The 16363-nt window shown below is 41.7% G+C and overlaps 1 protein-coding gene across 2 annotated transcripts in view; it reads right to left on the reverse strand.

Moving 5' to 3' along the window:
- Nucleotides 1–5106: 5106 nt before the first annotated feature.
- LOC137422918 (high affinity copper uptake protein 1) overlaps nt 5107–16363 on the reverse strand; it is a 29564-nt gene continuing 18307 nt past the window's right edge. For both annotated transcript variants that reach the window (XM_068109578.2, XM_068109577.2), the window contains 2 exons: nt 7767–7935; nt 5107–7083 (listed from right to left, as the gene is read on the reverse strand). In XM_068109578.2, coding sequence (XP_067965679.1) covers nt 6882–7083; nt 7767–7935 — 371 coding nt within the window. In that variant the 3' untranslated portion in view covers nt 5107–6881. The remainder of the gene's footprint in view (nt 7084–7766; nt 7936–16363) is intronic.

Raw genomic sequence — 16363 nt, forward strand, 5'->3', positions numbered from 1 at the left:
CAAAACGTACTGTTATGGCAATAAAAGGCAATATGTAAGGCAAAAAGTACTGTTATGGCAATAAAAGGCAATATGTAAGGCAAAAAGTACAGTTGTGGCAATGAAAGGCAATATGTAAGGCAAAAAGTACAGTTGTGGCAATGAAAGGCAATATGTAAGGCAAAAAGTACTGTTATGGCAATAAAAGGCAATATGTAAGGCAAAAAGTACAGTTGTGGCAATAAAAGGCAATATGTTAGGCAAAAAGTACAGTTGTGGCAATAAAAGGCAATATGTAAGGCAAAAAGTACTGTTATGGCAATAAAAGGCAATATGTAAGGCAAAAAGTAACGTTGTGGCAATAAAAGGCAATATGTAAGGCAAAAAGTACTGTTATGGCAATAAAAAGCAATATGTAAGGCAAAAAGTACAGTTGTGGCAATGAAAGGCAATATGTAAGGCAAAAAGTACAGTTGTGGCAATGAAAGGCAATATGTAAGGCAAAAAGTACAGTTGTGGCAATAAAAGGCAATATGTAAGGCAAAAAGTACAGTTGCGGCAATAAAAGGCAATTTGTAATTGATCGTCCTTTGGCAACGTTGGTATTTAAAGGAGTACTATTGTACTGGTACAATGAGCTATCAACTGAGGCTATTCTCATTACAGCGACTTGCCACAGGGGGACTCAAGTTGCATTTATATGCCTACATTTGCTGTGGGTCTTCGACTTGCAAGCTTTTGGTTTGCATTGACAAAGTCAATCGATGGAGTGATTTATATAAAATATCTAAAAGGTTATCCTGCACGTCCATCCATGGTAATGGGATGCGGGTAGTTTCCTTGTTCATGAAAGCTGCTAATAGTTCGAACTACTCATGCCTAAATAACATGAGCTTTGACAATTATTGTTTGCGTAGTTTGGGTCCTGTTATCTTCTCAGTGAAGCACTTGGCAAGGTGATGCATCCGGATCTTGATGTAACATGCTGCAATGCACTTGATAAGCACAAACACGTGATTGTGGTCTGGCGGACTGTCGAACATGTGATCGTTCAGCTGTGCAAACAAACATTGAGATCCGACATCATGCAGAACGGCCGTCGGTAGGGCAGATGCAATCCCTTCAGACCGAGGTAGAGCACCGTCTGTTGTACGGAGCAGTCTCTGGAGGCATCGCTCAGTAGATTTGCACACCTTCACCACATCATCAGAAGATTTGATGAGGCCACCCCGATTCTTTCTCTTCAAGAGGCGTCCACCAGCATCCATCCCATTTGAAGTCAGAACCTGTTGACATTCAAGGCAAGGTGTGCGTCTCTTTACCATACGGACACGTAGCCTGCTATGTATCCTGTAGCATCATGTAGCACTGGAGACGAGGGAGGGATGTTAGGTGCATCAATGTAATCATGGTCTTCATTACATGGCTGCCGATCTTCCAAGTCATATTTCCTGATAAGAAACATGTCGCTCCCATCGGTGATGCGGCCTTCTCTGTCATGGCCGACAAGTACACTGGACACATGAAGGATCGGTGTCTTGTCTTGCGCGATGCAATTACCTCCCATCCCCTTGATTTCATGACGAACCAGCAGCCTCTTGTAGGTGGATTGGAATTGTCCAGCTGTTGGGTTGTTGTTTGTCCCATTGGCTGACCGTACCGCACAGAAGAACAGTTCGACCTGGTCCTGTGAGAGCTTGCAGGTGAGCAAGTATTTAAGCTTGGGCTCATCGCATTTAACAAGAGAATCAAACAGGCCCTGCAAGCTCTTCATTCCAGCTAGAAATCCGATGAATGGAGTTTTCCTCCTGGTGAGGCACATTGGCTGCCCATCTGCATGTGTGAGGGTGGTGAGGTAGGTGCAAGCATATGTAAGGAATCCTTTCCAAAGATGCTCATTTTCCTTTCTCATCGGAGACTTGTACTTTCGTGCCAGAGGATTACGTGAGTTCATGATGTCAAACAGGTGGTCGATGGTCCGAATGAACTCGACCGTGGCTTCTGATTCACGAAACTGTGGAAGCTTGAGATCCTTGTTGCAGTACTCGATTGCATCAGCCACACGACTGCTCAGGGCTTGTGCAGCAAGGTTGACCTTCATTTTTTGCTTTTCCCAGGCCATGTGTGCTGCGCCTTCAGTTTATTGCCAAGGCGAAGTCCTTCTTGTTCCTGAAGTTTGTGCAACTCCTTCACGTAAGTCCATTTGATCTTGCCGCCATCAGGTGAAGTTATGACCCAACCTGCCGCCAGTGTGTTTCTTATCAGCTTCAGCATGTGACAGATGTCAACGAGTACAAACACACGATGATCTGGGTTTTGTTTGTTTTAAAGCTGTTTGTTTTAAAGTAGCCTAACTAAAAGTTAGATTGTAATGTAAATCTAAAATATAGAACTTTTTTTACACAGCAACTAATAAGGGAATCTACACATGGGTCTGTACAAACATCTAACTCGTTCATGTGTTGCACGCTATTAACTCTAAACAGTCTCATTTACAGTAACTTTATTATACTTACAGATGAAATGTTGGATTGCAACCCTTGAACTGCCTATTTGTACAGTTGACCGCAGCACATGAAGGCATCTTGAGTCCATTTATAGTAATAACGAATCAAAATTATATACAGACTTGGCATTTAATATGGAATTTTTTTTTTCTAGGGGTGAACTTACTTTTCAAGATGTCTTAGAACCAAAAGTTCATTGGAATTATGTTGAAATTATTCTAGCTTTTGTTAATGTGACCTTTAAAAGAAACAAAAACTACATTTGACATTTTTAAACAAATAAATTGATCCTTGAAAGTGATGTAAACTGATATCGAACTCAATTCATGGACAGTACTGTGTTAAACTTCTGGACGTTTTCCCGAAGTATTTATTTATTTTGAACATTAGCCAAAAAAATTTTTTAACAAAAACAAAAGTTAAATTACGACTGGGATTACGGGCAGTAAAATTACAGTTCAGTACTTCGTGTAACCCCCACGAGCATTCAGGAGAGCACGTACACGTTGAGGCATGCTGTTCACGAGATTTGCCAAGGTTTGGACAGGAATCGCTTGCCATGCAGTGACAATAGCCTGCTGCAATTCACGCACAGAGGCAGGCTGCTGGTCCAAGTTGTCGATTTGACGCGTTAATTCTGCCCACAAGTTCTCTATCGGATTCATATCCGGGGACATGGCAGGCCACTCCATATGCTCTACACCACGGTCAGCAAGAAAGTGTTGGATCATGCGAGCACGATGAGGCCGTGCATTGTCATCTTGGAAGACAAAGTTCCCTCGAAAGGCTGCAGAGCAAATGGAAGCAATGTTTCTTCCAGAATGGCCCTGTACTTGAACTGGTTCAGGTTTCCATTCAGAACAACCAGGTCAGTTTTGCCCCCTGCATGAAAAGCAGCCCAAACGGTCACCCCACCACCTCCAGCTTGGACTCTTGGCACCATACAATCTTCGTTGTGGGCTTCATGCACTTGTCTGCGCACTCGGACGTGGCCATCTTGACGATAGACCAGAAATCTAGACTCATCACTGAAGGTCACGTGATTCTAGTGTCCTGGCTGCCATTGACGGTGCTCTCTGGCCCACTGCAATCGGCGCTGGCGATGTTGTCTGGTCAGGCGTGGCTTTCTCAGGGGACACCTGGCACGATAGCCTGCTTGAACCAGTCGTTGGTTGACGAGGCTTCTGGATACAGGCACATTTGTCAGTTGCTGCCACTCAGCCCTAAGCCGATTAGCTGACTTGGTACGGCCATTGCGGACTAACCGGTGCAGCTGGCGATCATCCCTCCTTGTGGTTCTGCGGGGACATCCTGGCCTCGGTATTGGAGTAGAGACACCCCTCTGAGCATTTCGTTTCAGGATCTTTGACACCTGACCTTGAGTGATGCCATACTGCCGAGCAATAGCACGCTGTTTCATGCCGTAATTTCGTAAAGCCACCACTCCATGACAAACAGCATTGTCGAGTTGACGGACCATCTCCAGAGGAAGCGGCAATAACTTTTGGAGACGTGCAGCAGTTGTTTTCCACTAATGCAGAACGCAACAACCCTTGTATACCCGACTGTGAAACCAATCGTCAAATGCACCTGTCTGTACATTTTGCCACGACACCTGTGATATAATCCTGCTGTTGACTTCTTGCTGCGACAGACAATCAGTGACACGGTTCTTTTAACAAAGAAATCACCAAAGTGAAAAAGAAACTCGCCAGATTGATATACTGAGTTAAGAAAGTAAACCCAAGTCAAGAAAGAAAAAAAAATTCCATATTAAATGCCAAGTCTGTATGTATTGGCAGGAGTGTTAACGCAAGCTTTCTTGGAGAATCAATGCGAGTGGTTAAGATGGCGGCCGGTTCGTACGTTTGGCGTCAGATCGATCAGCCAATGTGCTATCCAGTGGTTGTAGAGATCAGTGGGTAGAGGCCGTTGCTCCCACGGAAATGCGATGATGAGCTATTTATAAACGTTGACTCGATTTGTTCAAGGAGGAAAAAATACTTTGGGGGGCGGGGGGGGTGGGATACTAATGGTGTTAATATTGTTTTGTAATAACATTAATATTATGCTATTATCATTAGTTTTGTTATTCGAAGCGGCCTTGGAAAAACGCCACGATAAAGCTAACTTAACATGGATATACACCTCAACACGCAACCCATTGACAGCAATGGTGGGGAAAACCCGCTCGGGGGAGAAAACCCACTTGGGGAGGGGGACAAATGAATACACTACAACCTTCATTATGTAACTCGTCATCATGTCAAGTTTGGTTGAGATTGGATAAGTAAGGATGGAATGTATTGGCGTCAAAAATTCATCAGGTAGACAGACAGACAGACACGAAATGGTGTATTTTAGTATGATGATGATGATGATGATGATGGACAGGGGACCACTGACCCTCATGTCCCACAACGATTTGATGATTTGCAAGGAAGTCAGAGATTGTATCAAGCAATATTCCAGAAATGCCATATGACTTTAGCTTATGGATGAGGCCCTTGTGCCACACTTTGTCAAAAGCCTTTGAGGTGTCGAGAGCAACAACCCTGGCTTCTCCAGGATGATCCAATGAGACATACATGATCGAGATGTACAGGAGATAGACATGAACTCGTTGTGTGATTAATGTTTATTAACTTTGACCACTCATTTATTGAATGGCGCGTGGCAGCACAGGTGAGTCGGTAGGTGGGGAATGAGAAGGGAGGGGGGCAGGGAGTCATCAGGTAGCATTGTGAGCTGAAGGTAGATAACTATGCTGCAGATATCATGACAAAAGCCATTACAGACATCACACCTGCAACAATTGGGAATACCGGGTTCACCATTTTGAATTTAAAAAAAAGTTGATTTGATTGTGCATCTTAAGACAACACCTTGTTGTACCTGAGTAATCTTTAATCCAAACGCCCCTCCCCCCTCACCTAAAAGCTCGGCGGCTAATGCAAGAAAACGTTCACATTGCGATACAAGCTAGACACTTGGCAGTGATGTTCTTATATGGATACTCTTTAAATCCAGACGATTAGCCAAATCCAAATTCAACATGGCAGCAATTTTATTCAAAATGGCCGCCAAAATTGCTGAAATGTGCCATAAACCTTTTTAGTGGGGCAGCTTAGCACCGAATTTCAAAGGGATGGGGACATGCCGGATAAAAGCACCAAAATTTTATCAGGCAATCTTCAGGGTCCCAGCTATGATTCTATAACCGGCGCCAAGCGATATGACCACTCTTATTTGAAAATTTTTATTATTTATGAAATTTCTTTGGGAAAATTTTGGAAATTTTGGTTTTTTTTGGTTTTTGGAAAAGAAATGTTTTTATTGCAGAAATGAGAAATATAGTCTTTTCCGATCATTTTGGTGTAATTGTTTTTAAAATCGAACATCTAGAAGTATTTTAAAACAATATTTGAAAATTAGGTGTCTCGGGTGCATTTCTCAGCATCTAAGCTTCAATTCTAGAACCGGCGCCGGTTATAGAATCATAGCTGGGACCCTGAAGATTGCCTGATAAAATTTTGGTGCTTTTATCCGGCATGTCCCCATCCACTACCTAAGCTGCCCCACTATTTAATATTGAACTTAGGACGTACGAGTATCAATCCAAAATGACAGAACCACATATTATCTATAAAAAAAAGTCATTAAAATTTTCAATTTCTCTTAATTAGGTAAAATTCTAACAATAAAAATTAAAAATAATTAAAAAATTCAAATAACATCCTAAATTAAATATTAAAAAGTTTATGGCACATTTTAGTAATTCTGGCGGTCATTTTGAAAAAGATTGCCGCCATTTTGAAGTTCGAGTTGGCTAATCGAGTAAATTGAAGGAGTGTCTATATAGAAACATCACCGCCACATTTCATGCTTGTATCGCAATGCGAACGATTCACCCTAATAATGGGTGATAGCCACCTAGCTGGAATCCGAACCATTGTTTTCTCCTCCATGCTGTGATACATTTAAAAGGTGAAAAATCTCACAGTAATAATAATAATAATAATGCATTTATTTTATATAGCGCTTTTCAGGAAGCCCAAAGACGCTTTGACAGAGTGCAAAACATAATGCATAGCAAAACATAAAGACAATTGCAAAAAAAAAGAAGAATCAATATGGACAGTAAACGTTTAAAAGAATAATATCTATGGAATGTTCTCAGCCAAGTACTTGATCTTTCAACTTCGATCATCTCTATTTATCCACATCCAGTGGAAATGCACCTGCTTCATGTTCCATGTTCCTTTTATCTTCACAAAGGTATCTCACCCCCAAAACCTCACCTACCCAACACCACCTCCATCAATCCCATCTCATCATTCCCATCCACCATCTACACCCGATCTCCTGCTCCACATGCTATTCAGGCCCCACAGTCTAGTGGCAGTGTTCTGTAATGTCCACAACAATGGCTTTCTTCCAACTGAAAACGAAGTACCCGGTGCCACTACCGAGCAAAATAGCAATGCAAAGGAAGCCATTGTACGTCATGAACAACAGCATCAGCACGTAACTCGTGGCCACCTGTAACACCTGCAGGAAAGTTTGCAGCAGGTGCGGCCAGCTGAGCATCCTCTGTCTGGCATGCAACGCACACGGGTACACCACTGTTAGTACAGCATTATTAACCAGGTACAACCTAGTATTTCACAATGCTTTGCTACTCCCTTTTCTTCCCATACTGTGCTCACGTAATTCCAATGTATCTGGGATAAAGCGAGCAATATTTGGGTTCTAATGAAGTCTTATTGCTAGGAAACCAGAACATTGCTCATTGAGTATTTAAACTAGAACAGGCACTCTGCCAGACTGAACAGTCTACCTTTTTCATCCCACTGATAAGCCGCATCTGGATTCGGATCTGAACCAAAATCGAATTGGCTTGTTCTTGTCACCTGACACCTCATCCACCTAGTTTTGTCATAACTTGTCCATTACCTTTTGGGATACCGTCTTGTAAGTCGTTTTTGGTCCTATCTCTCAATGGTGAAGAATCCAGATCTAGATCTTCACCAACATCTAATTTAGTACTTGTCACACACTCAACGTCATGTCCACCAGGTTTCGTCCCAATCCGTCCATAACTTTTTGAGATATCGTGCTCACAGACAAACAGCAAGACAGACAGACAAGCGAGGCGGAAACACTTAGCTCCGCTCCCCTTGGGTGGTGTCGGTACTAATAATTTACAAAAAGGATCGATTAAAAATCATACACACATTCACACATGGAGTTTCATTGGTCCTGGTGCGAGGTCCTCACCCGACTGATTTATGCGTCTCCATGACCATCGTTCCTTGTGGACCCGGGACATGCATGCTGTTGTAACGTATGTTGATGTGCGACTTACGCAGAAGGATCTCACGAAACACCTTGAGAGCCTCGTAAAGAAAGGCCAACAAGAAGACCGCAAGAAATGCTCCCGCCATTGCTGCATACATGGGGAATCACCCGATCAACCCAAAACACCAGCTCGCATCATTTTACATGTGAAGTGGATGTGATGAGCCAAATGACGATCACAAATAACCTGGTAGATGATCGACAACTTTCACAAAATTATGGAATTCTTGTTAAAAGACAAATAGACCTTCATGGAAGAACAACGGGTAGAGTAGAAGTGTAAGGCATTAAGGAACAAGCGTGAGACGGTAAAGGTATTAACGAACAATGGGAAGAGGATTAAGACATTAAAGAATAATTGGTCAAAGGTTAGCATATTAAACAACAATGGGGATAATGTTAAGATAGTAAAGAACAATGGGTAGAGTGGAATAGTAAAGCATGAAAGAACAAGGGTGAGAAGGTTGAGGTATTAAAGAACAATGGGCAGAAGATTAGGGTTATACCAAATAACAATGTGTAAAAGGTTAAGGTATTGCTAACGAACAATAGGTAGGAGGTAAAGGTAGCACTAAAAAACAATAATAATAATAATAAGTAAAAAAAAATTAAAAAAATTTTATTTAAAATTTTTTCTTTACAATTTCATTTAAAAAAAAAAAAAAAAAAGTCTAATAAAATAATAATAATAATAATACATTTACTTTATATAGCGCTTTTCAAGAAGCCCAAAGACGCTTTGACAGAGTACAAAAAACAAGTGCAAAAAGACAAAAATCAATAGGTAAATAATCAAAGCAAAGGAAGGAGAAGGAGAAGAGATAGTCAGGGGTTAAATGTTGTGGGTTAAATGTTTAATGCAGTGTTGAACAGGTGGGTCTTGAGTGATGTTTTGAATGTGGTGAGTGAGGAGGAGTCTCTGATGGTGTGAGGTAGTGAGTTCCAGAGGGTGGGAGCAGCGATGGAGAAGGCCCTATCCCCCCAGGATCTGAATTTGGTCCGGATGGGGGGGGGGGGGGGGTCAGGAGGTTGGTACCAGCAAAGCAGAGGTTGCGGGTGGGAGTGTGTCTGGAGAGGAGGTCAGCCAGGTAGGATGGGGCCAGGTTATGGAGGGCTTTGTAGGTCAAGAGGAGGATTTTGTACTGGATTCTCTGGGGGATGGGGAGCCAGTGAATCTTGTAAAGGACGGGGGTGATGTGGTCACGGGTCCGGGAATGGGTGAGTAGACGGGCAGCGGAGTTCTGAATGTATTGGAGTTTATTGGTGATTATTGAGGGTGAACCATAGAGGAGGCTGTTGCAGTAGTCCAGACGGGAGGTGATGAAGGCGTGGATGAGGGTTTCTGCAGCCGTGGAGGAGAGGGATGGACGGAGACGGGCGATGTTTTTCAGGTGAAAGAAGGCTGTCTTTGTGATCTGTTTAGTGTATTTGTCGAAGGAGAGGGTTTGGTCAAAGATGATGCCAAGATTCTGGATGTGAGAGGAGGTGGATACTGGGAAACCGTCGATGTTGAGGGCAAAGTTATGGGTGGATTTGGTGAGCGTTTTTGGGCCAATGATGATTATTTCAGATTTATCATAGTTAAGTTTGAGGAAGTTGATTTGAAGCCAGGATTTTATTTCAGTGATGCAGTTTGTCAGGATAGAGTGGGTGGCGGTGGAGATGGACTTGGTGGAGATGAAAAGCTGGATGTCATCGGCGAAGCAGTGGAATTGGAGACCATGACGGCGGATTACGTGACCAAGGGGGGACAGGTACAGGATGAAGAGGAGGGGGCCAATAACTGAACCTTGGGGGACACCTTGGGGGAGGGGAGCAGTGGGGGATTTGCAGTTATTGATGGAGATGAACTGGCGTCTGTCAGAGAGGTATGATTTGATCCAAGAGCGGGCAGTGCCGGTAATGTTAAAGGTGGTTTCAAGTCGGGTGAGGAGGATGGTGTGATTGATGGTGTCAAAGGCGGCGCTGAGGTCCAGGTTGAGGTTGAGGTTGAGAATGTTGAGGTAGCCGGCGTCAGAGGAGAGGAGAAGGTCGTTGGTGATTTTGAGGAGAGCAGTTTCAGTACTGTGGTTGGAGCGGAATCCGGATTGGAATGTTTCATACAGGTTATTGGCAGAGAGGTGATGTTTGAGTTGAGTGGCTACAGCGCGTTCCAAAACTTTTGACAGAAAGGGTAGTTTGGAGATGGCTCTGAAGTTGTTTAGGGTGTCAGGGTTGAGTCCAGGTTTTTTCAGAATGGGGGTAACAGCAGCAATTTTGAGGGATGGTGGGACGATGCCTGTAGACAGGGAGGAGTTCATTGTTGCAGTGATAAGTGGAGAGAGAGCAGGAAGGGAGGCCTTGACAAAGCTGGAGGGGATGGGGTCAAGAGTGCAGGTGGCAGTTTTCATTCCTATGAGGAGTTCAGAGAGGCCAGTAGGGGAGACTGGGGAGAATTGAGACAGGGGTTGGCAGGATAAGGGGGGGGGCAGGTGGTTTGAGGGGGAGCGGGTGCGGTGGTGGTTAAGCTGTTGTAGATGTTGTCAATTTTGCTTTGGAAGAATGAAAGGAAGGAGATGCAGTTGTCTACTGTGAATGACTGGGTGGTGGTGTTCAGGGGGCTGAGGAGTTTGTTTATTGTAGAGAAGAGTGCTTTTGGGTTTCCAGAGCCAGAGTGGATAATTTGAGAGTAGTAGGCGGAGCGGGCACGGGAGAGGGCATCTTTGTAGTGTTGTAGGTGGTCCTTGTAGGCTTGGGAGTGAATTGTGAGACCTGTTTTATTGCGGAGTCTTTCAAGTTGGCGAGCACGAGTTTTCATCAGGCGGCGTTCAGGGGTAAACCAGGGAGCGGAATGGGTGAAAGAAACTGTTTTGGTTTTTATAGGCGCAAGCTGGTCAAGGCAGGAGGAGAGAGTGTGGTTGTAGTAGTCAGTGAGGTCAGAAGGGGTGTGGAGGTCAACGAAGGGAGAAGTGGACATTCTTTCAGATAGGGTGGATGAGAATGAGGTAGGTGAAAGAGCGTTTAGCTTACGGAAGTTGATAGTGCGATAATGCCTTGGTGCTGGGGTGGGGATGTTGATGGGCATAGTGATGGCTAGGTGGTCAGAGAGAGTGAGGTCGGAGCCAGAGAGATGGTGCAAAATTAATCCAGTAGAGCAGACAAGGTCCAGAATGTGACCACGGTTATGGGTAGGAAAGTTGACATGTTGAGTGAGGTTAAAGCAGGTGAGTAAATCAGTGAAGTCAGTGGTTATTGTGGAGTCAGTGGAGTCCATGTGGATATTGAAATCACCGAGGAGGAGGATTGAGGGGGAGAGGGAACATAGCTGGGTCAGAAAGTAGGAGAAGTCAGACAGGAATGATGGGTGTGGTTTGGGAGGGCGGTAGACGACAGCCATGACTGACTGTGTGTGACCAGAGAGTTTAAAAGCCAGGTGTTCAAATGATGGAGCAGACGAGATGGAGATGAGGCTGGTCTTGATGTCTTGTCGGTGAATTACGGCAATTCCACCACCTCGGCCCTCTGAGCGTGGTTTATTGATGTAAGAATATCCATTGGGTGTAGTGAGGTTGAGTGCGAAGTAGTCCAGAGGTTGTTGCCAGGTTTCAGTGAGACAGAGAAAGTCCAGTTTATTATCCAGAATGTAGTCGTTCAGGATGAGGCTTTTGTTGTTGAGGGACCGGGTATTGAACAGGGTGAGCTTGATGTTGTTTTGTATGGTGGGGATGAACTCAGGTGATTTAGCCAGGGTTTGCAGACAGGAGGTGCGATCGTGTGCGTTGCTGTGACCAGGTGCGCTGGGACGATGAGTGGGAGTGCGCTGAGCCGACCAGAGTACGGGAATGGAGTGACCTGTTTGTAAGTAAACAAACTTACGACCGGAGCCTCTATGAATATATCTGGGTCGTCGCAGGAGTCCGTGGGATTTGATTGCAGAGATGCATGATGGGGTGGAGTCAGTGCTGAGCAGAAGGAGCCTTGCGGCGGAGTACCTCAGAGCCATGCCAGGCAGGAGCGAAGGGACGAGTACGAGGCCAAGGTCGAGGAGGCAAAGTGGCAAACGCAGCGGCAAACGACCACAGCCGCTAATCAAGACCACAGCGGCAAACAGCCACCGCCGCAAACAACAGCCACCGCCGCAAACAACAGCCACAAACGACGGGTGCGGGCCTGAGGAAACAGTGGAGGAGCCGGGCAGGCGAAGCCAGGAGCAGAGCCGGGACCGAGGAGAGGGCAGACCCAACGGTCAAAAATCCGCCACGACCACCAGAAAAGCAAACGATGTACAATGGCCCAGTCGGAGAAGCGGCGAACAAGTAACGCCAGCGTCCTCTCCAGACCGGACCGGAAGCCGATATATGGCTAAAATGGTTGCAATCCTGGCGTTGCAATCTCAGCTTGCAAATCTGCAAAATCTGCAAATTTTGCAAAAATCAAATCTCTGAATCTGAGATGGCCCAATATCCAGATCTTTTCATAATATGATAGTCTACTAGTGTGCCAAATTTGGTGCTTTCCTCACAAAATGCACAATTGTTATGCTAAGTTGCCCCACTATTAAGGCATCACTAAAGAACAATGGGTAGAAGATAAAGGTATCACGAAGGAACAATGAGTAAAAGATTAAGGCATCACTAAAGAACAATGGGTAGAAGGTTAATGTATCACTATAGAACAATGGGTAGAAGATTGAGGTATCACAAAAGAACAATGGGAAGAAGATTAAGGCATGACCAAAGAACAATGGGTAAAAGATTAAGGTATCACAAAAGAACAATGGGTAGAATATTGAGGCATCACTAAATAACAATGGGTAGAAGGTTAAGGAATCACTATAGAACAATGAGTAAAAGATTAAGGTATCACTAAAGAATAATGGGTAGAAGATTGAGGCATCACTAAATAACAATGGGTAAAAGGTTAAGGAATCACTGTAGAACAATGAGTAAAAGATTAAGGTATCACTAAAGAACAATGGGTAAAAGATTAAGGCATCACTAAAGAACAATGGGTAGAAGGTTAAGGTATCACTGAAGAACAATGGGTATAAGGTTAAGGAATCACTAAAGAACAATGAGTAAAAGATAAAGGTATCACTAAAGAACAATAGGTATAAGGTTAATGTATCACTATAGAACAATGAGTAAAAGATGAAGGTATCACTAAAGAACAATGGGTATAAGGTTAAGGTATCACTAAAGAACAATGGGTATAAGGTTAAGGTATCACTAAAGAACAATGGGTGTAAGGTTAAGGTATCACTAAAGAACAATGGGTCTAAGGTTAAGGTATCACTAAAGAACAATGGGTAAAAGATAAAGGTATCACTAAAGAACAATAGGTATAAGGTTAAGGTATCACTAAAGAACAAAGGGTATAAGGTTAAGGTATCACTAAAGAACAATGGGTATAAGGTTAAGGTGTCACTAAAGAACAATGGGTATACGGTTAAGGTATCACTAAAGAACAATGAGTAAAAGATAAAGGTATCACTAAAGAACAATAGGTAAAAGATTAAGGTATCACTAAAGAACAATGGGTAGAAGATTGAGGCATCACTAAAGAACAATGGGTATAAGGTTAAGGTATCACTAAAGAACAATGGGTATAAGGTTAAGGTATCACTGAAGAACAATGGGTATAAGGTTAAGGAATCACTATAGAACAATGAGTAAAAGATTGAGGTATCACAAAAGAACAATGGGTAGCAGATTGAGGCATCACTAAATAACAATGGGTAGAAGGTTAAGGAATCACTATAGAACAATGAGTAAAAGATTAAGGTATCACTAAAGAACAATGGGTAGAAGATTGAGGCATCACTAAATAACAATGGGTAAAAGGTTAAGGAATCACTGTAGAACAATGAGTAAAAGATTAAGGTATCACTAAAGAACAATGGGTAAAAGATTAAGGCATCACTAAAGAACAATGGGTAGAAGGTTAAGGTATCACTGAAGAACAATGGGTATAAGGTTAAGGAATCACTAAAGAACAATGAGTAAAAGATAAAGGTATCACTAAAGAACAATAGGTATAAGGTTAATGTATCACTATAGAACAATGGGTAGAAGATTGAGGCATCACTAAAGAACAATGGGTATAAGGTTAAGGTATCACTAAAGAACAATGGGTATAAGGTTAAGGTATCACTGAAGAACAATGGGTATAAGGTTAAGGAATCACTATAGAACAATGAGTAAAAGATTGAGGTATCACAAAAGAACAATGGGTAGAAGATTGAGGCATCACTAAATAACAATGGGTAGAAGGTTAAGGAATCACTATAGAACAATGAGTAAAAGATTAAGGTATCACTAAAGAACAATGGGTAGAAGATTGAGGCATCACTAAATAACAATGGGTAAAAGGTTAAGGAATCACTGTAGAACAATGAGTAAAAGATTAAGGTATCACTAAAGAACAATGGGTAAAAGATTAAGGCATCACTAAAGAACAATGGGTAGAAGGTTAAGGTATCACTGAAGAACAATGGGTATAAGGTTAAGGAATCACTAAAGAACAATGAGTAAAAGATAAAGGTATCACTAAAGAACAATAGGTATAAGGTTAATGTATCACTATAGAACAATGAGTAAAAGATGAAGGTATCACTAAAGAACAATGGGTATAAGGTTAAGGTATCACTAAAGAGCAATGGGTATAAGGTTAAGGTATCACTAAAGAACAATGGGTGTAAGGTTAAGGTATCACTAAAGAACAATGGGTATAAGGTTAAGGTATCACTAAAGAACAATGAGTAAAAGATAAAGGTATCACTAAAGAACAATAGGTATAAGGTTAAGGTATCACTAAAGAACAAAGGGTATAAGGTTAAGGTATCACTAAATAACAATGGGTATAAGGTTAAGGTGTCACTAAAGAACAATGGGTATACGGTTAAGGTATCACTAAAGAACAATGAGTAAAAGATAAAGGTATCACTAAAGAACAATAGGTAAAAGATTAAGGTATCACGAAAGAACAATGGGTAGAAGATTGAGGCATCACTAAAGAACAATGGGTATACGGTTAAGGTATCACTAAAGAACAAGGGGTATAAGGTTAAGGTATCACTGAAGAACAATGGGTATAAGGTTAAGGAATCACTATAGAACAATGAGTAAAAGATTGAGGTATCACTAAAGAACAATGGGTAGAAGATTGAGGCATCACGAAAGAACAATGGGTATAAGGTTAAGGTATCATGAAAGAACAATAGGTATAAGGTTAAGGTATCACTAAAGAACAATGGGGATAAGGTTAAGGTATCACTAAAGAACAATGAGTAAAAGATAAAGGTATCACTAAAGAACAATAGGTATAAGGTTAAGGTATAACTATAGAACAATGAGTAAAAGATGAAGGTATCACTAAAGAACAATGGGTAGCAGATTAAGGTATCACTCAAGAACAATAGGTATAAGGTTAAGGTATCACTATAGAACAATGAGTAAAAGATGAAGGTATCACTAAAGAACAATGGGTATAAGGTTAAGGTATCACTAAAGAACAATGGGTATAAGGTTAAGGTATCACTAAAGAACAAAGGGCATAAGGTTAAGGTATCACTAAAGAACAATGGGTATAAGGTTAAGGTATCACTAAAGAACAATGGGTATAAGGTTAAGGTATCACTAAAGAACAATGAGTAAATGATTAAGGTATCACTAAAGAACAATAGGTGTAAGGTCAAGGTATCACTATATAACAATGAGTAAAAGATGAAGGTATCACTAAAGAACAATGGGTAAAAGATGAAGGTATCACTAAAGAACAATGAGTAAAAGATTAAGGTATCATTAAGGAACAATGGGTAAAAGATGAAGGTATCACTAAAGAACAATGAGTAAAAGATTAAGGTATCACTAAAGAACAATAGGTATAAGGTTAAGGTATCACTATAGAACAATGAGTAAAAGATGAAGGTATCACTAAAGAACAATGGGTATAAGGTTAAGGTATCGCTAAAGAACAAAGGGCATAAGGTTAAGGTATCACTAAAGAACAATGGGTATAAGGTTAAGGTATCACTAAAGAACAATGAGTAAAAGATTAAGGTATCACTAAAGAACAATGGGTAAAAGATGAAGGTATCACTAAAGAACAATGGGTAAAAGATTAAGGTATCACTATAGAACAATGAGTAAAAGATTAAGGTATCACTAAAGAACAATGGGTAAAAGATTAAGGTATCACTATAGAACAATGAGTAAAAGGTTAAGGTATCACTAAAGAACAATGGGTAAAAGATGAAGGTATCACTAAAGAACAACGGGTACAAGATGAAGGTATCACTAAAGAACAATGGGTAAAAGATTAAGGTATCACTAAAGAACAATGGGTAAAAGATTAAGGTATCACTAAAGAACAATGGGTAAAAGATTAAGGTATCACTAAAGAACAATGGGTAAAAGATTAAGGTATCACTATAGAACAATGAGTAAAAGATTAAGGTATCACTAAAGAACAATGGGTAAAAGATTAAGGTATCACTATAGAACAATGAGTAAAAGATTAAGGTATCACTAAAGAAC

The sequence above is a fragment of the Myxine glutinosa genome, chromosome 3 (genome assembly GCF_964187855.1).
Source record: "Myxine glutinosa chromosome 3, kmMyxGlut1.1, whole genome shotgun sequence".
Lineage (NCBI taxonomy): Eukaryota > Metazoa > Chordata > Myxini > Myxiniformes > Myxinidae > Myxine > Myxine glutinosa.